This window comes from Lampris incognitus, chromosome 16 (assembly GCF_029633865.1).
Source record: "Lampris incognitus isolate fLamInc1 chromosome 16, fLamInc1.hap2, whole genome shotgun sequence".
Classification (NCBI taxonomy): Eukaryota; Metazoa; Chordata; class Actinopteri; order Lampriformes; family Lampridae; genus Lampris; species Lampris incognitus.
This window is the reverse complement of record NC_079226.1, coordinates 27,936,098-27,960,595: the sequence shown is the minus strand read 5'-3', so window position 1 is coordinate 27,960,595 and position 24,498 is coordinate 27,936,098. Positions and strand designations below refer to the sequence as shown.

The following is a 24,498-nucleotide window of genomic DNA, read 5'->3' as shown; positions in this document are numbered from 1 at the left end:
TAAAATCCTGAATAAGGAGCATACAGATAGCACAAAAACTTGATGTGATAGAACAAATCTGAGCTCAGATTTGGATTCAGCAGCCCAAAATTAGCCAAAAACAGTTTCCAAAGTCCATGCAAAAAAAAAAAGCAACAACTATATTTTTGTAGACCAGTGTTATGCAAAATATGCATTTTTGCAAAAATGCACTTATGATCCTAATTTTTTTGGAGGTGGTAGGTATTGTTCCAGAGAGGACCAGAAAAATAGCAGAAAATTAAAATAATTATAATAATTGCGCATAATTATGCAAAATATGCATTTTCCAAAAATGGCTAAAAACCACTTTTCTCGGCATTTCAGATGATTCTGAGCATTTGGGGGGAGGGAGTTGGAGTGGGGGGGGGGGGGGGGTTTAGGGGCGGGGGAAGGCGGTTAGCTGGCAGGATGAAGAGGAGGGAGATTTAGACAGGTGGATAACCAAACCGCTACATTGTAGCGGGGTTCTTCTATATTTTCGTAATGTGTGTGTGTGTGTGTTGTTAGTGTGTGTGTATGTGTTAGTTAGTTAGTTAGTGTAGATAGCGGGACCGAAAACTAAAGCCTTTATGATCCTAATTCTTTTTGGAGGTGGTAGGTATTGTTCCAGAGAGTGTGGGAAAAATCCCAGAAAATTAAAATTATGCATAATTATGCATACATATGCAAAATATGCATTTTTCTAAAAATGGCTAAAAACCACTTTTCTCGCATTTCAGATGATTCTGAGCATCTTTGATTTTTTTCTCCTATATAAAAATTTTTTTCTGGGACAAATGTTTTGGCATTATGCAAAATATGCATTTTTGCAAAAATGCACTTATGATCCTAATTTTTTTTGGAGGTGGTAAGTATTGTTCCATAGAGGACCAGAAAAATAGCAGAAAATTAAAATAATTATGCCTATTTATGCATAATTATGCAAAAATATGCATTTTCTAAAAATGGCTAAAAACCACTTTTCTCTGCATTTCAGATGATTCTGAGCATTTGGGGGGAGGGAGTTGGAGTGGGGGGGGGGTAAACCACTTTTCTCAGCATTTCAGATGAATCTGAGCATTTGGGGGGAGGGAGTTGGAGTGGGGGGGGGGTTTAGGGGCAGAGGGAAGGTGGTTAGCTGGTAGGATGAAGAGGAGGGAGATTTAGATGGGTGGATAACCAAACCGCTACATTGTAGTGGGGTTCTTCTAGTAAGTTAATACAATAAGAAGCCAATGGGTGATTCTGAGTCAGGTTGTGTAAGAGTGATATGTATGCATGTAGGTTTTCCTTTTTGCCATCATTAAAACTTTCTCGCATAGCCTCATGTAAGGTAGTCTGCAATTTTTCAGCCTGCGACTGATACCAATATCACACATATCACATATCACACAGCATGGTCAACTGTCATGTGTAATGCACGTGTAAATGTGTATGTATTATGTATAATGTCAATATAACAATATTTCATACAGTGGCCTATGTGTGCTCTGCACATATATGGGAAGTTTAATGAACCCGAGTCCAACCCGAGCCTGATCTATTAAGAAAAGAAAAAAAGAATAGCCTGAGCCCGGCCCGAATCGACTCAGCATGTCGGGACCCGTAGGCTTGCAGACCTCTAATCCAGACCACTCTCCTGGGTGAGTGTGTGTAATGTATATAGGTAAGGTGTGTGTTTTTCTATCTGGAGGGAACAGGGAAAGAGCCTGTAGAGAGCGAAAGAAATGAAGCGCCGAAGCGAGTTTACACATGTTGTAGTGATGTATCCTGCAAGATGCAGCATGTATTTATATTGAAATATCTGTATTTGGGACCCTAAAACACACAGCATAGTTGAAGCGACAAGTTATGTGGCTATTCTGGCCATCTGATTATGACCTTTTGGCTCTCCATGAAAAGAGGTACGCGTGAGAGGCCCAAGAGGTGACAGCCGGCCAACTATAGGGGGACAGGAAGTGCAGGGAGGATGCCAGCCTGCTGCCAAGTCTGTCCTCTCCAGTTTAAGTCTCACACCAGTGCAAAACAAATATCATCAAGCTGCTCAGGTGTGGGACCATAACTGTGGGGGACTCTATCTACAGACTCTTAAACAACGAGAGCCTTCTATGAAACAGTCAGATCAGAGCAGGAAACTCTTATTATCATCCTTTACTTACATTAATACTGTTTGGATAGAGTCAGCATTGTGATGTGCTTTGTGACTGAAGTTTCCCCAACTCCCCCACTTTGCTCCCCAATTGTACTTGGTCAATTACCCCACTCTTCTGAGCCGTCCTGGTCACTGCTCCACCCCCTCTGCTGATTCGGGGAGGGCTGCAGACTACCACATGCCTCCCGTGATACATGTGGAATCACCAGCTGCTTCTTTTCACCTGACAGTGAGGAGTTTCACTAGGGGGACGTAGCGTGTGGGAGGATCATGCTGTTCCCCCAAATTCCCCCTCTCTCCCAAGCAGGCCTCCCGACCGACCAGAGGAGGCGCTAGTGCAGTGACCAGGACACATACGCACATCCAGCTCCCCACCCGCAGACACGGCCAATTATGTCTGTAGGGACGCCCGACCAAGCCGGAGGTAACGGAAGGTGGTAGGCAACGGAATAGACCGCTACACTACCCAGACACCCCCAAGTTTCCCAGCTTGTGGCCAGCTGTTGTCAGCTAAGTAGACGGCAACCAGTTTGTTGCATGTGCATACAAAAACTTGGTATTCTTTCTTATTACTCTAGATTTACAAAATTATAAGGAACATGAATGAGGCTCCTAACTCTCCCCGGACCAGCTTTGACGGATGATTATCTCTACTCCAGAAGATCGACAGTCAATAGCTCCTCTCTTTTGTCTGCTATGTAAACCCACAAGAAATAGCTTGTCACTATGTCAGTGTTTTCCCGGTGGCTTTGGGAGAACAGGATACTAATCGCCCAGTCTTTGGGGCTGTTATTGATGTTATTGTCTGTGTGCTGGAGACATAATGGCTTGACATGAGAATGTCAATCGGTGCTACCCGGATACCAAGTACTTTTATGCAGTCTCCTTCGCTTTTCCTTTGTTTACCAAGCTGATTAGATGTCACCGCAGGAGCCCCTGTTTAGCCTGATGGAAGGCACAAATTGGCAAAGGATGACATGCAGTAGCCAGCTGCGGATCCATGCTCTGCATGATCTGCATCCACAGGTTGATGTGACATCCTTTGCATCCTCGAGTACTCTCTCATCAAAGTAACTTGAATGTGATATCTCAGAAATAACGCAAACGATTGATAAAGCATTAATAACTAGAATTCACTGGCATAAAAAGGCCTCTGTTGGCATCTTCGTTAATGCTTTAGACTTGAACTTTTTTACAAGGCTTCATCTGTTAATCTGTTTTCCCTGTAGGAGTAATGCAGTCCGTGTCATCATGAACTGACAAAGCATAGCAGTAGACTCTTCTCAGAGTCAGATGAGGTAGACATACATACAGTAGACATACATAGGCAAGTTTTCCATCCTTGATGGGCCATGTAATTGGTCCAGTCATAAAAGCAATATTGTCTGGCTAATATGATAATTGCCTTGTTATCGGTGCAGACTTGGGCTGCTGCTCACATTACTATGCCCTGGTTCCCACCGACTCTCCTGAGTCTTTCTGCCCCCGTGACTTGGAATTATGAAAGGAATTTAAAGGGCAAAGTTGATCCCTTTTGGCCAGTTTTAAGTTGGTGCCTCTGAATTACACTAAAGAGCGACGACTTGTGAAAATATTTCTTAATGTAATCTTTCTGGGATGGTAAGGATCTAGTAGCCTTTGATACGGTGGAAACAACATAATAAGCCGTCTGAATGTGTTTTGTGTCTCAAAAAGCTGGCCAATAATATGTCTAACCAGTTATAGTAAACCCCAAATGCTAACATCAAGTAATACAGTCTTTATCAAAATAACTGCATCCCTGCTGTACAAAAATAAATCAAGAGTGCTTAACTTGAAATAAAACGTATAATCCAAGACTACCCCGACAAAAATAGTAACCCCTTTGAACTAATTCAACGAAATTACCTTTTTTTTAAACCTTGCCCTTTTTTCCCCCAAACATCAAAACTGAGTTTGTGCTTTTTGATGTTTTCTCATCACAGAAGACCAAGCTGTAGATTCGGTCGTTTTCCGTTGCAAGGTCTTTTTGAACAGAATGAGGAAAGATTTGGTTGCACGCCACAGTCGTCTACTAAGACAAGGTAAGACGGAGGAATACAAAGGTGCTGCAGCTCAGAGGACATGATCATTATGATGTTATGACTAACAAGTGGTGAGTTCCTTCAGTCCCATAGCGTCACGCTGCATAATTCTTTATTTTTTCCTGGGTTGAGATTTTGACAGTCGATATTGTACTATTATATTATTCCATCCATCCATTATCCAAACCACTTATCCTGCTCTCAGGGTTGTGGGGATGCTGGAGCCTAACCCAGAAGTCACTGGGCGGCAGGCGGGGACTGGCCACCAGACCATCACAGGGCCCTCACACACACACACACACACACACACACACACACATTCACACCTAGGGACAATTTAGTAAGGCTGATTCACCTGACCTATATGCCTTTGGACTGTGGGAGGAAACCGGAGCACCCAGAGGAAACCCACACAGACACGGGGCGAACATGCAAACTCCACACAGAGGACGAACCCCAAGGTTGGACCACCCTGGGGCTCGAACCCAGGACCTTCTTGCTGTGAGGCGACTGTGCTAACCACTGTGCCACCGTGCCGCCCCTATTATATTATCGAATGTAATATTTTAATACACTCAAAATACTCTTTCTCTCCTTGTGCGCACAAAGTCAACATTTCCATGGGATGTGCTGTCACTGTGTGGGACTCATACATGCTCAAAAGCACTTTGGATTTTTATCCAGTGGTTATATTAGCTCTGTTCACTCCCGTCACCCATCATCCTTAGCTCCCCCGCCCACAGACTGGAAGAACAGACCAGAGCATCAGAATGACAGCACACTTCTTTACTGATGGGCTTCATATCATTCTGTATTAGCACATAATATTCAGATATTCAGATCTAAGCTTTATCTCTTTATGCTACACCCACACAATCAAGACTTTTATGGTGGAGATTATAGTTGTTTAATCTATTGTGTGATTTTGACATTTATCTGCTGATTAAAGGCTCTGCGAGAGGACGGTACATGAATACCTAGTAGCTATTTAGCTCTCAGTGGCGGCGTGGCTCTGCGGTGCATCCAGGACAAAATGTACCGTGCTTTCCCCCGTTAGCAGCCTCGCTGTGTTGCCGAAGCCTTATTAGCTAGTGGCTAAACTAAAGGGCACCTGAACAAGTAAAGGCAAGCAGCTCTGCTCATGAAGAGAAAGAAAATGTCGGAGGCAAAATAATTTCCTTTCTTTCATAGGAAGGGGGTTTTGGGAGTCATGCTAAACCTCCACTTCAAAATGAATAGGGATGTCTTGAGGCTACGTGAAATGGTTGATTAAAAAAAGTGAAGAGTAGTGGGCTGCTGTGAATGTAAGGTGATGTCAAGATTTGCATCAATTAAACTGTGGTTGCAAGTGTTTCTCAATATAGTTCATTGTAGACACCATGTTTGAGTCTAGGGTCTCTGTATTAGCTCTTATTCATTGCTCAAAGTGGAAGTAGACAACTTTTCAACCCCCCTCGCTTTTCCAAGTGGTATTATCGTTTGTGCCTCTGTCACAAAGATAACTGGATCACTTTCCATTTATTAGCAGCCTGGCTGCTGTCCAAAGCAAGAAACAACCGTCAGAATCCCAATATGAATCAGAAACCCTGATCTTAGTGCTATGATGAAGCCAGAGGGAAACATCTGGTAGTATTAGTAAGTAGGCAGGTTTTGTTACTGATCCAGTAGAAAGAATGCCAACTGGATGTCGGTTTGGAACCCTCTCAAGTTCTGGAGCTCTCTCCATCGAGTGAATACATGTCCGAGGTTCACTCTTGTTTCATTTCATCTTCTATCGCTCTCCCTATTCGCTTTCTTTGCCTCCTCCGTCAGCTGGGTTCTTTTCCTTTTGCCGGGTAGAGTTTTCCACAATTACTTCAGTTGTTCCACTGTCCACCTTTCTTTTTTTTTGGGAGGGGATTTTTTTCCCCCTTTTTCTCCCCAATTGTATCCAGACAATTACCCCACTCTTCCCAAGCCTTCCCGGTTGCTGCTCCACCCCCTCTGCTCATCCAGGAAGGGCTGCAGACTACCACGTGCCTCCTCCGATACATTTGGAGTTGCCAGCTGCTTCTCTTCACCTGACAGTGAGGAGTTTCGCCAGGGGGATGTAGCACGTGGGAGGATCACACTATTCCCCCCAGTTCCCCCTCCCCCCTGAACAGGCGCCCCGACCGACCAGAGGTGGCGCTAGTGCAGCAACCGAGACACATGCCCACATCCGGCTTCCCACCCACAGACACAGCGAATTGTGTCTATAGGGACGCCCGATCAAGCCAGAGGTAACACGGGAATTTGAACCGGAGATCCCCGTGTTGGTAGGCAACGGAATAGACCGCCATGCCAAATGGATACCCCCACCCACCATTGCCTAGCCTGCTAGTGGGTGGTTGACACAGTTCCTGTGTTGTAATCAATTTGCCGGGGGGGAAAAAAAAAACGTGCCCGGTGGCAGATAGAATTGCATAGTGAAAACAAGGCTTATACTATAGAACCAGTCTAAATTCCAATTGTGGCATTATTCTATAGCTATTACACTGTGCAATCAACATTTACTTCATAATGATAAGTTAAAGCAAAAACAAAACAAATTGTCTACTTCCACTTTAATTATGTGTAAATTGGTGAGTGAGAACGGACATTGCATGGCATGGTGCTTAGTTAGATATTTGCTCTTTAGTGTTATCATCTATGCAACCAAACCATGCAGGCAAGCCTGCGTAGCCACAATGAAGCTGAACAAAATGAAGAAATGATAGAACAATGTCAAAGCAGCAGCATGAGTTGAGAAAACCTGGATTCAACTTAACGCTAACTAGTCTAAAAACTACTCAAAGTATTTTCGATGGGGAAATATAAAATGTTCTCGAAGAGAGAAGCAACAGTCATCTTTAGGGAAATGTTCAACTGAGACTCTCTCTCTCATTCTCTTCCTTTGGTCTTTTCTCAAGATAGATATTCTGAACTTGAAAAACTGTGTGAAACTCCTTGACAGAACGCTGGGATGTTTTATTCTCTAGCAGTGGGTCTTCAAGAAGAATAACAGCAGGCCCAACGTCCTCTGGCGATATCTGGTTAATATGGAAAACCTCTGATGGAAAGTGGTAAAGTGCAGATAAGTAGGTGCATACTAATACTTACAAGGAATTGTGTTAAAACCCATTTTCCCTTCAAACGCCCACTCGGAGTAAAACCCCAGAGCATTATCTCAGCACAGAATTAATGCGATAATTCACTTTGTTGGAGTAAAAAGCTTTAAAACACTTTGTAGATTTCATTTCTTGTTTGCGCAGGCCTTTCTTTATGCAGGCGCGCAGGCGAATAATTATGTGTGTGTGTGTGTGTGTGTGTGTGTGTGTGTGTGTGTGTGTGTGTGTGTGTGTGTGTGAGAAAGTGAATGTGAAAGTTTGTGTGTGTGTGTGTGTTTGCTATCATGCTGATTTGTACGTGTTTGGGTGTGTGTGTGTGTGTTTGCTATCATGTGCTGATTTGTACTTTGCGTGTGTGTGTGTGTGTGTGTGTATGTATGTGAAAGGTGTGGGTGTATGAGAGAAAGTGAATGTGAAAGTTGTGTGTGTGTGTGTGCGTGTGTGTGTGTGTGAGTGAGTGTGAGTGCATGTCCAAACTTGGCTACACAACAAACTGAATCGACCACTCTGAGGGCCAGGTGAGCTGACAGTCATCACATGCAGTTTATATGACAGGTTCCCATCGACAACCATCAGCCCATTTTCTTGGTGGCTCTTAGCGCTTGTAGTAGTCAGCTGGTTAGAGAGCAGCTCTGGAAAAGGAGGAGCTAAGTTTCAATGAACCTTTCCCCTTCCTTTTTTTGTGTTTGTTTTTGCTCGTAGTTCCTATGTTGTGGAATATTGTTGCCAAAAACCAACATCTTGCCTTTTGTTCACCTCCCACTGTTTAGAAGAAAAACCCTCCCTGATTATGTCGATATGATGGGGTGTAGGAACAAAATTCCTCCTGAATTGTTGGGAAGGGCGTGTCGTGTCTGTAGGATAGGCCTCACAGAAGGGTATTGTCAGTCACAGGGTGAGTAACGAATCCTTTAGAAAAGCCCTCTGAAATAATACGCACAGCAGCAGTGTGTCACTGGAGATATTTCCGAGCCCACACATTGAAAACATTTTTGACCATCCCTCCAGCACCGGCCCTCCCAACAGAACGGCCGGGGTTTCACTCCTACCTAAACAACCCCCGCTGGGTTTTAAACTCTGTATTCTGTCAAGCTAATTACCCAATTGAGATATTAATGCATTGCTTATGTTAGTATGTCTGTTAGGAAACGACTGACACCAAAATTAACATTTTAGCAACTATAATGCTATTTTTAAACAATTTAAACTTCAGAGAGACGTGGTCGAACTTGAATAGCAAAATTGAAAAAGTGAAAATATTACCTGAAAAACAAAACGGAAAACACATATTGCTAATCTAACAAACGTAACAAGGCCTGTAAAACGTGAAATGCAAAAAAAAAGAACCAAAAATAACTTGAAACAGTCTGTGAATGTTCTCATTCATCCAGGTCATGGTTATCCAAAGGAGTTGAATCAAGTGCAACTGGACTTGGTATATATCCGTGAAGACGTTTCGCCTCTCATCCAAGAGGCTTCCTCAGTTCGTGCCTTTCTGACTAGACCAAGCCTCTTGGATGAGAGGCGAAATGTCTTCACGGATATATACCAAGTCCAGTTGCACTTGATTCAACTCCTTTGGATAACTTGAAACAGTCCCAAACAACAACCCGGACTTAAAAACTACTAGGACGCCCACGATTTTTAAACTCTATATCCTGTCAAGATGAATACCCAATTGAGATATTAATGCGTTACATATGTTAGTATGTCTGTTAAGAAGCGACTGACACCAAAATTAACATTTTAACAACTTGAATGCTATTTTTCAAACAATTTAAAATGGCCGCTGTCCAACGCCTGTAAGTACTGCAACACCTCGGTGGTAGTCATGGTGCGTCTGTAATGGCGTCTGTAACCAGACATGTTGGCAAGAATAAAAATCGAGTTTAGACTATTACTCTGCATTGGTGAATGCTAGTGTGTTTCTAGGGCAGAGCAATGAACTTTTTGAAGGAAATGATGCAACCTGTCATTACTGAACCACAGGCTTGGACTCAGAATGCAGACTCAGTGTCAGTTCACAGAAATCAGCCCTTTTAATAAAAATGAGGTCGGTACACAAGTGGTCGGATTATAACAAGGCAACAGTGTCCAAATCGGCAGGCAAAAGGCGAGGTCAAAAAAGGCAAAAACAGGTCAGGAAACTATAGGGCTCAAGAAATTCACACAAGGGGAAAAATGCTGGAACGCTGTCACAAGGAACAAGACAAACTGGCACAGGAGGAAGGGAACACTAAGACTATATACTCTGGAGGAGGGGAAGACAATGAGACACAGGTGGCAACACATTAGGGCAGGAAGTAAAGGACCTGAAATGAGACAAGAGGTGAGTAACAAAATAAAACAGGAAATACAAGACAAAGAACACTGGGAGAAACGAAAGATAACTTAACTATCCAGATGGGGCGTGACACAACCAACACACGTCATAAGTAGTGACATGACATGCACGATGACACGGAAATTACGCACGGTCATTTTGACTGCTCATGGTCATTTTAGGTAGATCTTATGAAATTTTTTTTTGTGCAATTGATCTAAAACTAATTTTAATGCAAATATATGCAATTTTAGGAAGATTCAGGGAGCATCAGCTCTGTATCTTATTTTTTCTCACCAAGTTATTAAACTTTGAAAATCCAAAACCGTCAAAATGACTACCTTCGTTGTTCTAGTGTTAAATAAAGAGCCATTGCCATTGGTAACCGTCATGGCTGGTTAAATCAACATCGGCTCCAGCATCCAAAAGTTGAGACTTCAACACTTAGGGTTTAAACCGTACCACTGGCACGGCCTCATTCCAGTCTTCACCCACACATGACTCTAGTCACCTCCTGATGCTGCAGCACAAGTTCTCCGGAAGAGATCCATTTCGCTTTCTCCATAATTTCATTCTCCTCCGGGGGAGCCCACAGCGCTGCTCGCAGCCCCATCACAGAGAATCCTATCTTCAGAGAATGGAGAGGAAAGGCACATGAGAGACGCTGGCAAAATGGATAAAAGGAGGCGATATTCTCTGAGTGAATAGTGTGCAGTGGTGGTGGTTTGGGGGTAGTGGGGGAAGAGTGGCTGTAGAATGATGGGAGTATTATTCTCAGGGCTCCCTCGGAGGATGAGGAGAGGATTAAGAGGAGTCTGTCTGAAGGTGAAAAGGTCTTATCACTGCTGGAGAGGATGAAGAGCCCGTAAGAGAGAGTTTCCCTTAATTTATTTTAATACTATTACAAACAGCTTGGGAGTGTGTTTTGGCCTACATAAACCGTAATAACCTTTATTTGTGAAGAATATTCATTGAATGAATTTTGTTTTGTTGATGGCTGCAGTTACAAGATACTAAACTGTAACGGGCACACTCGATATAAAAGACATGCAACACTGGAGTGTGGTTGAACAAAAGGCAATAATACACAATGCATGCTGCAGGTGATCAAGTCAAGTCCCCGAGTATCACCACTGTTGTCCCAGTATGGTGGAGTCAGTGTTATAATTTAAGTTCAGAAGACGAATTACCGGGCGTCCATGTAGCTTAGCAGTATATTCCTTTGCCTACCAACACGGGGATTGCCGGTTCGAATCCCCGTGTTACCTCTGGCTTGGTCGGGCCTCCCTTCAGTCACAGATGGCCGTGTCTGCGGGTGGGAAGCTGGATGTGGGTATGTGTCCTGGTCGCTGCACTAGCACCTCCTCTGGTTGGTCAGGGCGCCTGTTCGGGGGGGAGGGGGAACTGGGGGGAATAGCGTGATCCTCCCGTGTGCTACGTCCCCCTGGTAAAATGCCTCACTGTCAGGTGAAAAGAAGTGGCTGGTGACGCCACATGTATCGGGGGAGGCACGTGGTAGTCTGCAGCCCTTCCCGGATTGGAAGAGGGGGTGGCGCAGTGACCGGGATGGCTCGGAAGAGTGGGGTAATTGGCCGGGTACAATTGGTCTTTGACAGTTACGTACGTTTGTTGATTGTGACGTCTCCCAGCTGCCATTTTCCTGGTATTACCAGTGGTGTAGAAATAGCTAACATGGAGACAAGGTAGCAGCAAATAAAATCACTTTAAAAGTAGCCGTGGAGAAGCATAAAAAAGCAGAGAGGATACCATACCGAGACAAACTTAGCAAGGATGCCAGGGACCTTCTTTTATCTGAATTGCTGTATTATTTTGTGTTATTTAGACATGGACTAGCCTTCTGTTGCAAATTGACTGACCAAAGAAGACATGCTCTTTCTTTTATTTACTATGTCTCTCTTATACACGCATCTGCCGATACATACAGGGCAAAAGATGCTTACATGTTTAGAAAAACTTGTTTACGTTGCTTATGTTACAGAAGCATGTACTGTACTTACTTGTTTGTATTGTGCAGATGAACTTCATATACTTGTAAATACATGATTAAATGAACTTCAATACATGTGCTTTGGATAACATTTGGTTTCCTTATGCCATTTGGCTGTGAAAATGTTGATAACAAGAAAAGAGTCAAGAACACATTTATGAAAAGTCAACTTATTCAACTTTATTGTTGGTGACAATGGTGCAAGTATTCAGATCCTTTACTTGAATATGTACATGTTTGATTGATATTACAGCTGCATTCATTTGAATGGTGCAGTTAAAGGCTGAGCTTAACATCAGCACACGTCACATTTTTAAACTATAGCTGGACACTGGTTTGTCAGCACACAACAGACGGTGACAATCTTATCTAAAAATGTGACTGCCTCCCCTTCACATGGAAGTATCATGTTGATGGGTATGGTTCCTGTTAAGATTTTATACTTCTGACAAACATTTCCGATGACCCTTTCAGCGTGGATTCTCGGATGTGTGTCTGTTGTGTGTCTTCTTTTATTACCATTTTAGCGGTAAAAAAAGAAAGAGAATGAAAGGAAAATGCTCCGGGTAGAGTACAGCGTTTACCACAGAAATACCAGCACAGCGTTTACCACAGAAATACCAGAAACATGGCGGCTGACTCGGAGCGCGCTTGTGTGTGATGTCATCTGTCAAAGACCTATTGGGGGAGAAAAGGGGGAGGGGAGTAAAAAAAAAAAAGAAAGAAGAAGAGGAATTCCCATTGGTTGGCCATGGGTTACCATATGGCTTTAGCTCTAGATGTATCTGTCAGTTTGAGGTGGTCTCCAGCTTCTGGCAAATTAGTTATTTAATTTCCCTGACCAGAAATCGAAAACAGAACCCGCGGGTAGAGAGGGAGCCTGATGTCTTTGGTTTATTTGTTTTCTGTGAGAAATTTGCTGTAGGGAAAGCCTTGTAGCTATGTATATATATATATATATATATACACTACCGTTCAAAAGTTTGGGATCACCCAAACAATTTCGTGTTTTCCATGAAAAGTCACACTTATTCACCACCATATGTTGTGAAATGAATAGAAAATAGAGTCAAGACATTGACAAGGTTAGAAATAATGATTTGTATTTGAAATAAGATTTTTTTTACATCAAACTTTGCTTTCGTCAAAGAATCCTCCATTTGCAGCAATTACAGCATTGCAGACCTTTGGCATTCTAGCTGTTAATTTGTTGAGGTAATCTGGAGACATTGCACCCCACGCTTCCAGAAGCAGCTCCCACAAGTTGGATTGGTTGGATGGGCACTTCTTTGAGCAGATTGAGTTTCTGGAGCATCACATTTGTGGGGTCAATTAAACGCTCAAAATGGCCAGAAAAAGAGAACTTTCATCTGAAACTCGACAGTCTATTCTTGTTCTTAGAAATGAAGGCTATTCCATGCGAGAAATTGCTAAGAAATTGAAGATTTCCTACACCGGTGTGTACTACTTTCTTCAGAGGACAGCACAAACAGGCTCTAACAGGTACTATTTAATGAAGATGCCAGTTGGGGACCTGTGAGGCGTCTGTTTCTCAAACTAGAGACTCTAATGTACTTATCTTCTTGCTCAGTTGTGCAACGCGGCCTCCCACTTCTTTTTCTACTCTGGTTAGAGCCTGTTTGTGCTGTCCTCTGAAGGGAGTAGTACACACCGGTGTAGGAAATCTTCAATTTCTTAGCAATTTCTCGCATGGAATAGCCTTCATTTCTAAGAACAAGAATAGACTGTCGAGTTTCAGATGAAAGTTCTCTTTTTCTGGCCATTTTGAGCGTTTAATTGACCCCACAAATGTGATGCTCCAGAAACTCAATCTGCTCAAAGAAGTGCCCATCCAACCAATCCAACTTGTGGGAGCTGCTTCTGGAAGCGTGGGGTGCAATTTCTCCAGATTACCTCAACAAATTAACAGCTAGAATGCCAAAGGTCTGCAATGCTGTAATTGCTGCAAATGGAGGATTCTTTGACGAAAGCAAAGTTTGATGTAAAAAAAATCTTATTTCAAATACAAATCATTATTTCTAACCTTGTCAATGTCTTGACTCTATTTTCTATTCATTTCACAACATATGGTGGTGAATAAGTGTGACTTTTCATGGAAAACACAAAATTGTTTGGGTGATCCCAAACTTTTGAACGGTAGTGTATATATAGCGTTTTTTTCCAAAACCGTCAATGGTGTTGAGTACTCGACTAATGAGGAGCGGAATATCAACACAGATACAGGAAAAAAACATTTGCATTAAAATGTAAATCTTTTTTGTTATGCGTTAAAATCTTTCTGATGCAAAAGGATACAGTAAAGTATGCTTCTATGCATTGCAATCTTTTTTCCTGTATCCGTGTTGAGATATATATATATATATATATATGTGTGTGTGTGTGTGTGTGTGTTTGTGCTGGTGTGCCTGTGTGCTTTAATGTGTGTAAATGGGCACGTGTGTGCATGATGTTGCAAGTGTGTGGGTGTGAGCATGAGACCATCCATCTGTGTGTGCACAGAGCGTGTGTGTCTGTTCACAGATTGCTTTTGACTTTATCAAGTTAACTTCTGTAGAAGGAACACCAGCTGCCTTCCCCGTCTGTTTTTGGTCTGTCATGTGGCCCATTGCAGCAGAGCTGTCGCAATTATCTGTCAGTCAGCCTACCTTTCTTGATGCCACAGGACATGCACTCGCTATATTGCAGGTCTCCTGTGGGAGGAGGTGGAGGAGGACTAGCCACATCTTAATAAGGCCTGTACCTTCTAGCTCCACGCTGTCCGTCCCTCTCGCACTCATTTATTTCCAGTGATAGAGACCTAGAGGAAATAAAACTTCATATCTATCATATCTTTCTGTGTAGCTGTTGTACAGTATTTGTGATTTTTCCACTTTCTGATGCAAAAGAATACAGTGAAGTATACTTTGTCGTACTGGTAGAAAATGATTTGTAGAAAATAACTGTTCAGTATGCCTTTAATTTCCAGGGGGCCCATTTATGAAATGTTCTTAGGCACAGATTTGTTCTTCCACACTCAGTTTTTCAGCCCTCGTGTTTTTCTTGCAGACAGAAAAACCACGAGGCAAGGCCCAAAGGTTATTTATAACTCTTTCCCCTGACAGCTTTGGCTACCTCTTGCAGCTAACAATCACCCAGGCTTGCAACGACATCAACATTAGCCAACTGGTGTCTAAATTCAGGAGCAAGATCAACTATGTCTTCTCAAGGAGGCAACTTGAGGACCACAATATCCCGTGAGTTTGTTAGAATGTTTCATAAATGAGGCTCCTGGAGTGTTGATCATCAACCCCAGGGTAAGTGTCTATGGCCAGCATCGATTACATTTAACTCTACTCTGCATTATTTTACACCCTGGTGAGAGAAAGATATTTTATTTTTATTTATTTTTTTTATTTTGGTATACTATATTAATCCCTGTGGGGAAATTCCTCTCTGCATTTAACCTATCCTAGCTGATTAGCTAGGAGCAGTGGGCAGCCGCCGTGCAGCGCCCGGGGACCAACTCCGGTTCGTCTTACCATGCCTTGGTCAGGGGCACAGACAGGAGTATAAACCCTACCATGCATGTCTTTTTGATAGTGGGGGAAACTGGAGCTCCCGGAGAAAACCTACCACAGACACGGGGAGAACATGCAAACTCCAAATGGAAGATGACCTGGGATGACTCCCCAAGGTTGGACAACCCCAGGGTTTGAACCCAGGACCTTCTTGCTGTGAGGCAACAGCGCTAACCACTGGGCCACCGTAATGCCATATTGTTGGCTTGGTCGTTTTTGTCACTTGGTGTTTTCGTCACTTTCTGAGCGCTGTGGTACCAATCTGTTGTTTTAGCAAAGAATGGGTCGTTCAGAACCGTAGCACTGCAAACTGAGAGTCTCCATTGTCTCTGGGGCAACCAGAAGGTGGTCACTGACATTAGCAATGGAAAACAGCTTCAGAAAACAATGCAGGTGTTTTCCACAAAGTGGCACACTGCCATTGAATGCTTCTACATGAAATGACTGATTATATGAGCCTGGAAAAATGCCTGTTGTGGTGGTGACGCGAGAGAAAGCGCCAGAGCGGCGGCATTTCCTGGTCCAATTGTTAGCGTAGCACATAATGTCAGCCCTCCCCGAACCACTGTCGCTTAATGGCTTGTCAGCAGAAACATGTGCAAAGATACCAGGGCTGTCCAAAGAAAATGTGCTCTCCACCTCATATTTGCTACTTGGTTTCCAGGAATAGCCAAAAAATACAATCACTAAGCCTCCTATTATTATCCCACATACATTTGAGAAAAGAGAGGGGAAATCAAGAAACTGGCACTACAGGTTTAGAAGTAATGGAACGTACCTCAAAATGTCAGAAAGAAGGGCATTTACATACTCAATGTTTGATAAGGCCAGAGACATGAGATGCATGGTAGATGCTGGGAGTTGCATGCTTGAAAGTTTGACAGAGGTTAATTTCATTTTGAACTTCCCAGAGAGAAAACCGCTTCAGAGCAAAACTCATTAGCCAGCATCCTATGTCGTCCCTGAAGGAAGCAATTTGGGGTCATTGTTTTTTTCACCCTTCTTGTTATCCACTTTTAACACTCATGCTCAGGGTAATTGATTAAACCATCAGTACAGCCTGATGAGTCAGGTGTACTTTGAAAAGTGCAAACTTGATGCAGCTGGCAAAAAAAAAAAAAAAATCAAAAAAAATCAGACTTCCTGTTATTCACGAAAGGAACCATTGATTCTCCTCCCTGTTCCCTATTTTCACCTCTGTTCTGTTTTTCTTTTTCATCTTCTCCTTCTCTTCACCTCTGCTGTCACTTGTCTCCGCTGTGCCCTGGTCTGATTCCCTCCTTTCTGATTTCTGCCTCTCTCCCCCAGGGAACAGCATCCTGCACTCTGCGGCAGACAGTGTGACGAGTGCAGTACAGAAGGCCAGCCAGGCCCTGAATGAGCGCGGTGAACGATTAGGTCGGGCCGACGAGCGGACCGCGGACATGATGAACAGTGCTGAGCAGTTCGCTGTCACCGCGCACAAGGTGAGACGAGGCATTGACAAGATGCATTACCACGCATGACCTCAGAGTGGGCCTATATATATTTTAATACCACGTGATGTATTACACTTCTGACTATGATGCACTGATGATGTCCCGTGGAGTCCCACCTCATATGTCACCAGAATGAATGCTGTAGTTGTAGGTCGTTAGGTCGGTTGTTACCTCCGTGGAAAAGATGGGGCGTATTGTTTGAACCTGTGGATATTTGAAGCGGTTGCTTGTGTCTCGAGCTTTTCAACAGCGGTGCTCTCTGCTCTGCACAGATGATTGCCTCCCTCCCCATTTATCTCTTTTTTTATCTTTACCATTTTGTGGCACCTCTCTGTGGGGTTTTCCCCATTTTATTAATCTTTCACAATCTTTGGCATGCCAGCAGGACTAATCGCATGCCTTTTAATGAGGCCATTAGTGTAATTTGATTTTTTTTCATGCACAATGGGAAAAAAAATCTGCCACTTTTCAATTCTAACACCAGTACCTGTTGATAATCACCGCAGCTTTCGTTCCTCAGTAGCCCTCAGTATATCGCACCCCCCCATGCAACCTTGCAGATTGGTTTCCCAAATAAAGCCTGCCATGCTTTGCTGTCAGAGGACAGGCTCCACAGTGGATGGACATGTGCCACCTAAAGAGGGATGCCAATTAATTTATTTGTAAAGCCGGCGGGCCACCGAGTAAAGAGCCTGGTTTTTGAGTGATGCTTAATACATGCCGGTGCTTGGGACCTAATTGAAAGACACTTGGAAGAGCCTAGCTCAGACTTCTCACTGTTAACAGATGAAGACCCTGACAGGGCTGAATTAAAAACCTCAGCGGAAGAATGACTCGACTAAACTAATGAAGAATTACTTGTCACGCATTTCTCCTTCCAAATCCGGCCATTAGCGGCTTCATATGGTGAGCCATTTAGCTAATTAGCTTTTGGCTTGTAGTTGCACTCACGCACTGCAGCTTTTCTGATGCCCTGTGTGTTATAGGCAGGAGGTGGACTTACATATGGGTAAGAAACTCATTATTTCTCCCAGAGTTGGCAAAACGTTCTTCACTTTCACCGATGACTTCGCTGTCAGACAGGAATGCTGGAGTCTCAGGATAGATAGTGAACAATCAATCAAGTTGCATTTTATATAGCACTTTTCTAGCTGCAACAGCCACTCAAAGCGCTTTCCATTTCTGGTCAAATTTGAATTTCAGACACGTGTTATAATAGAACACAAGCCGTTTCTGACTTTCGTTCTCTAACATGCTGGAGATGTGTAAATATTACATAGGGACGAACTGAAACCATTTCTGTTTTAATAAAACATAGCCAAGAGGTATTCAGTGTTAATTATCTGCTGTACTTTTTTTTATTTTACACTCGGCCACCTTGCTGTGCTTTCTCCCATTTCCTCCATGCAGTTCATTCCACTGCATGTGCCTCACTCGGTGACAGCGGCCCATGTAACACCACTGTTGCCTTTGACTATGAAACCCTTTTGGCTGTCTGTGCTGCTCTGCTGCCCCCACCTGTTTGACCTGTAGATCTCAGCTGTCCATTAACCACAGTTTACATTCATTCTGTTACTCTGTGTGTGTGTGTGTGTGTGTGTGTGTGTGTGTGTGTGTGTGTGTGTGTGTGTGTGTGTGTGTGTGTGTGTGTGTGTGTGTGTGTGTGTGTTTTGTCCATGTGTGAACTTGACCGTGTGTGTGTGTGTGTCTGTCTGTGTGTGTGTACATACACACAGAGTGTTGTGATGCGTCTAGTGCAGCAGTGTGTAGTTGGAGGGAAGGTGCACGTGTTCTTCCAACCCGCTTGTGTCCTTCCTGCCCTTAGCTTGCTGCCGCTGGCTAGCCTTTGTGGCGAATAGGGAAGCATCCTAGCGTGTAAGCCTTCCCTTGCCAGTACATAGCCTCTCCTTCACCAAGACTCCTGCCAGGCCTCCCCGTGGCCACACATGGTAACTGGGGTCTTGCGGCCCCAGGCTAACTTGGCAGGGGATCTCGGAGCAGCAGTTGGCCCCAGAGATATGGTGTGCAGGCCCACCCTGGTGGACACACCCTGGCACCTATCAACCACTGCCCCGCTGCCTTGTGGGTGAGTCTGGAAGACATAAGGCTAAGGGAGCTTACCCCAACAGAAAAGCAAGCTGTGGCGGTACGCTTCGAGGCGGTTTCCGAAAAACTGGATTTCCGGCAGCCCCCTGCAGTTGTGTGGAGGTGCCGGTCGTCTAGGGATCCCCCTTGCCATCGGAACCATCTCCTCTACAATCAAGTCATGTGGCGTTGGGAGAAGCGCACCCCCCATGCCACTTTAAAAACCATCTCTGCGCAGGTATCTTCTGCTATCTGAGTCCTCAAAGGACCCACAAATAGAAGAAGATGGTCATCATCGGGCACGATGGACAACCAGCAAGCAAGCAAGTGTGTGTGTGTGTGTTGTGTATAGTTTGTCCATGTGTCAACTTGACCATGCCTGCTTGTGTGTGTGTGTGTGTGTGTGTGTGTGTGTGTGTGTGTGTGTGTGTGTGCATGCGCGTGCGCACGTTTCACATTTTCACACCCTGTGGTGGCGAATTTGATTGGTGGCACTGGCCATCTCCCTAATGAGCCTCCAAGTAAGCCCATTACAACCCTCTTTAATAAGATAAATGAAGTCACAGGATGCCTTGTCATTGCCTGAGCAAAAACACCAAAGACCCCTGGCTTCCCACCCGCGTCAGCACAACATACACACTCAAACAACTGTTTCTTCTTTCTGGGATTGGGAAAAGAAAAATCCCTACCCTACATCCCCCCATTCTGTCACCATGCCAGCCGCTGTATTTTATAGACCTCTTGCTCTGGATTGCAAAAACACAGGGATCAATAAAGTGTGCTGCGTTGTTCCTTGCTGGCTTGTATTTTGCTGATTAGGTTATTTAAAGTTACATGATCGCTCGTAAATGGAGATGTTAACTCAATGTACACCTCTCTCTCTCTCTCGTTCTTTGTTTCTTTGCAGCTCGCCATGAAGCACAAGTGTTAGACTGATGCCAACCCTGCCGTGGATCTACCGATTGCCAGCACATGGAGCGGAGTCCAAATTTTATTCTTTTTAAAAAAAAAAGTAATATGATTACTATTTGTTAACAATGTTAACGTTTTAATTTTTTTAGGGTTATTTTATTCCACGGTGCATCTCGTTGCTGACAGTGGGACATGGCCAAGAGACGGGTAGAAACTTGCTAAGACTGGCTAGCTCCTTCTCCATTCTGTCGCCCTGAATGATGCACCCCACTGAGACGAGCTACACTTCTTTTTATCAACCAGGGTCCTGCAGCGCCCCTCTGTCCAGCACATCACACACTTCCCACATCACATACATTTCATTACCAGCTATCCAACGGTGACAAAGACAGTCTCAGTTCAAAGGTTACTACTACAGTATGTCGTGTGATGATTTGTGTAGGCTGGCCTGTTGGATAGAGGCAGATCTGTGCAGGCATCACTTTTTACATGAGGGGTTTAGCAGTGTTGTCAGTGGGAGAAGATACATGACCTGTAGACTGAACCTCCTAGCTTGAGATGTCCCATACATTTCTAACCTATAATTTAGCTTGTGCCCAGTGAAATACGCCAGGACCATATTTCGGGAGAGCGGGATAACCAAAAAAAGTGACCAAACAACATAATGGCCATTATAAAGGAGACAGCAGATGACCCTCCAGCGTGAATCATACCGAAACAGCACTGGTTCATCGGCTTCTCTTGTTCTTTGACTGTTAAGGGTTGTGACGTACCGATAGTCCTGCTGTGATGTCTACTCATTTCAAGTGCTGTCGCTACCGTTTTAGCCACACATGGCGAAGACTTTTTTTTTTCTTCTTCTTCTTCACAATCTGCTGATGAGACTGAAACAAAGCGGTTAAAGTGACACAGTAAATGAGAAAACTGAAATTCATCAGCCCACTGTAGGACTCTTATGTTGTACTAAAACAACCCAAAACACTGTCAGAAAAATAAATCAATAAATAATTGTACTTGAGGAACTTTGTTATTAGGATAAGCTTTCCAGGTATGATTATTCACATTAGATGGGGAGTAGTGTTGTAAACCAGCTTTAGCATTGTAAAAAGCCTATGTAATTCTTCTAGTGCTAGTATTGATGTTGGTAGAACTAATTTGTCCCATAAACATGACAAGTATTGAAACCGCTACTGGCTGTATTTCAACTCTGGTCAATGACTAGTCTTACGTCGTACTCTGTATAATTTGGGTTGGTCATAATGGTCGTATTCTGATGTGTGTGCAGGCAGATAATGGACAAAACGTCAATAGCAGCGGCAATGTGTAGTCATTTCTTTTTTATGTCAGTGCGCGCACACACACACACACACACACACACACACTGTGTTAATGTGGCTTCTCTGGCGAGATAGAGCCCTCACAACAGGGATGCGTCTGATTCTGACTTTTGTATTTTGGGTTTTATATTTCACGCTGTCAAGCTGCACTGACAGCCTTACCTTGCAGAGCACCGTTGCGTTCAAGAGGAAATGTTCCAGTTGCCTCACTTCTAGTCTGCTTTTAGTCCACTCTAATACTTTGGATGTTCATTGTTTTAATAAAATTAAAAAAATAAATATATATATATATATATATATATATATATATATATATATATTGAAACCAGGTTTGTATTCTACTCAGTGCTGTTTTTATCACCAGCTCTAGCCTCAGACAAGCTAATAGAATCGAGTTAGTAGTTGTGATTTGACAATTTTGTAGCGAGTCCTTATTTGTTACAATACATCAGTGTTTGCATTTCTGTGTTTTCACGTCATCTCGATGCATGCTCAATAATCCCGGTGAGAAAATCGAAGAAGGGTGAACTGATTCAACCTTCTTTGATGTGTTTTCACATCACTAATATTTACAGTCACAACACACATGGGCCCCACACCCGCTTTGTGTTTCGAAAGTGCTCGCATTAATCTCGACGCTAATATGCTGTTTTTAAAATTGTTTATCTTTTGCAGTAAATCGATCTCATACAGTATCAAGAAATGCATCTTTATTAGTGCCTTTTAAAGTTAACGTTTAACCTCAGTTGGCATACTTGCTTCATTTAGCGATGCAGGGCAACCCTGTTTATCTCGATTGATGGCTAAAGGTAATGCATGAGCAGGCCTCAGAAGGTGGAGCTGAAGGAAAGCCTCGCTGTTGTGTTACATGAGTGTATACTGGATTTAATTATGGGATTTTATTCAAGAGTGTTAAGGTAAGGCAGAAATAAAGGATGACTGGGTACTAAAGCGGGACATTTGTGGTAAAGTATTGCAAATGAAAATCCCACCAATCCAGAATATTTGATCATTGCAACATTTCAACATTACCAGCATGCAAGTGTTAATCCGTCTTGTTTTGACAGCTTTCGCTTTAGTTACTAGTCATAGTTGTGTGAGCATCCACATAAGTTATTAAAGAAAATCGTTGGAAAAAATATGACAGACGTTAACATTGTAATTTTGTATTTTGAGTTTGGGGATTGTAAATATTTCTAAATAATAAACGTTCTTTAAATTGCACATATTTTCAATAATGATAAATGCTCATTTAACAAAATTAGATATTGATTAATTCTCGGGCATGGATAAAACCATACCTTCTCTCCAACTCCATCCAGCATCCAAACCGCTTATCCTGTTTTCAGGGATGCTGGAGTCTATCCCAGCAGTCATTGGGTGGCAGGCGGGGACACATCCTGGACAGGCCGACACACACACACACACACACACACACACACACACACACACACACACACACACACACACACACACACACACACACACACACACACACACACACACACACACACACAATTTTGATGGCCGATTCACCTGACCAACATGTCTTTGGACTGTGGGAGGAAACCGGAGCCCCCGGAGGAAACCCACGCAGACACGGGGAGAACATGCAAACTCCACACTGAGGACGACCCCCAGGGTTGGACTACCCCGGGGCTCGAACCCAGGACGTTCCTGCTGTGAGGCGACCGCGCTAACCACTGCGCCACCGTGCCGTCTCCAACTCCTATGAATGAAATCATGCGAGAATACAGTGAAACGCTGTACATCTCAATCCGGGAACCCCATTTACACGTTTATTCACATTGTATTTGGATGTGGTTTATCAGATACTGTGGCAGATATCCTATTATGTCAGTGTCGGCAATCGATATACAAGAGAACGACTGCATTCTTCAATTTTAATCATAAATTGAATAACAATCACGTGACTGAGAAGAGGCAGGGACGTCACTAAAAAGAATGACGTCATCCACCATTGCGAATGACGAAGGATAGCTCTGTCTTCCACAATATGCAAAAGCTGTACTGCACAGGGTGTGGGCCGTAAAACACTGATTTATAATCCAATCCTGGTGCGTCTTGGGTGCATTTATACATCTGGGTTTTTAATGACAGGTGTAAATAAACGGGATTAAAATCCCAAGTATCACAACATGTAGTTTCCCTTTTCATCCATAGAGAGCAATATCGGATAAAACTGTAAGTGCAGAGGTTCAATCACCACTAATCGACGCCATTAAATTTAATGACCGAAAAAAAAAACATTGCGTGCGGGTGGTGTTAACACAGCTGAGATGGGAGGTTGCCTGTTGGTTTAGCAAACACTACTGAAACAGTGTCTGTTGCATACCTAAACAAAGTGAGGAGGCTAACGTGCATTAATGTCTGTTTTACAGTAACATGTAAAGCCAAAGCAAAGCGTTCCTTTGTGCGCATGCTCGTGTCAACCGCTATCATGCAAACTGTAAAAAAAATGCTTCGTGTGGTTGCTAAAACGATCAGTGAATTTCCAGAGGTGAAATGTTATTACAGTTGCCTTTTTAGATGGAAAAATTGGTCGAATTAGCAACTCTTTCTCAAAGGTGTAAACAGAGCACCAAAATACAAGTCTAAACTGTAATTTCATCAGTGGCACTTTCTGAAAATGCAGCATCACAACAGTGTGAATCTGTGGGATCGGAATCTTCAGACTGTTACGTCCAAGTGAGTTAATTTATTGAACGTTTTACTGCAGAGATGAAGGTCACAGGCAACAGTATGCATATCTCCTTTCCTTTTCAAATTCAACTGATGGGGAAACGTCACAAACCAGAACAAATTAAGGAATATCAACATATACCATTTTAAAATACATACTTTCGTAACATGAAACATGAAGGAAGAAATCAGCACATTCCCAGAGAAAATAAGTGATGTATTTTGGAGTAATTCATCCTTACTATTGTAACGATCACGGATGAATAGGCTCGGTAGCCCTTGGCTAAGGGGTCGGACCCTTTAGTCGACTGGTTAACGTTGTCGCTTGGGAGTGGGAGATATGGGTTCGCGTCCCGGCTGTGGCGGTTCCTCGGACTCCCCCCCCCCCCCCCCCGAGTTCGCTACAATATTGTCGCGGTTTTTCTATAGCCCGGATAACTATGGATGGAGGCGGGGACTTTTAGGTGCGACAAACCGGGCTTCACCACCGTTAGCTGGATAGCTGCGCCAATGCTAGGGCTAGCCTGCTAGTTAGCTAGTTAGCCGTGTGCTAATGGGTTAGCAAGCTCACCTTGGGACCAGGGCTGGTGATGGAACAGGGCGGCTGAGCTCTAGACGGGGCGGGAGATGGATGGCTGCTCTCCGTGGTGCGTGTCTCTCTCTCTCTCTGTGCTCTGGCTCCGGTGTGACCGGGTGAATGTCTCTCTCAGTCTCTCTGGGGAAGCTCTCGG

General features: G+C 43.6%; 1 protein-coding gene across 2 annotated transcripts in view; it reads left to right on the top strand.

Annotated features, from left to right (window-relative positions):
• stxbp6 (syntaxin binding protein 6 (amisyn)) overlaps window positions 1-21,368 on the top strand; it is a 98,713-nt gene extending 77,345 nt beyond the window's left edge. Inside the window, exons 5-7 of one of the 2 annotated variants that reach the window (XM_056295936.1) lie at window positions 4,117-4,215; window positions 16,561-16,718; window positions 19,723-21,368. In XM_056295936.1, the coding sequence (XP_056151911.1) occupies window positions 4,117-4,215; window positions 16,561-16,718; window positions 19,723-19,746 (281 nt within the window). In that variant the 3' untranslated portion in view covers window positions 19,747-21,368. The remainder of the gene's footprint in view (window positions 1-4,116; window positions 4,216-16,560; window positions 16,719-19,722) is intronic. The other variant, XM_056295937.1, reaches the window with a different exon arrangement.
• Window positions 21,369-24,498: the final 3,130 nt, after the last annotated feature.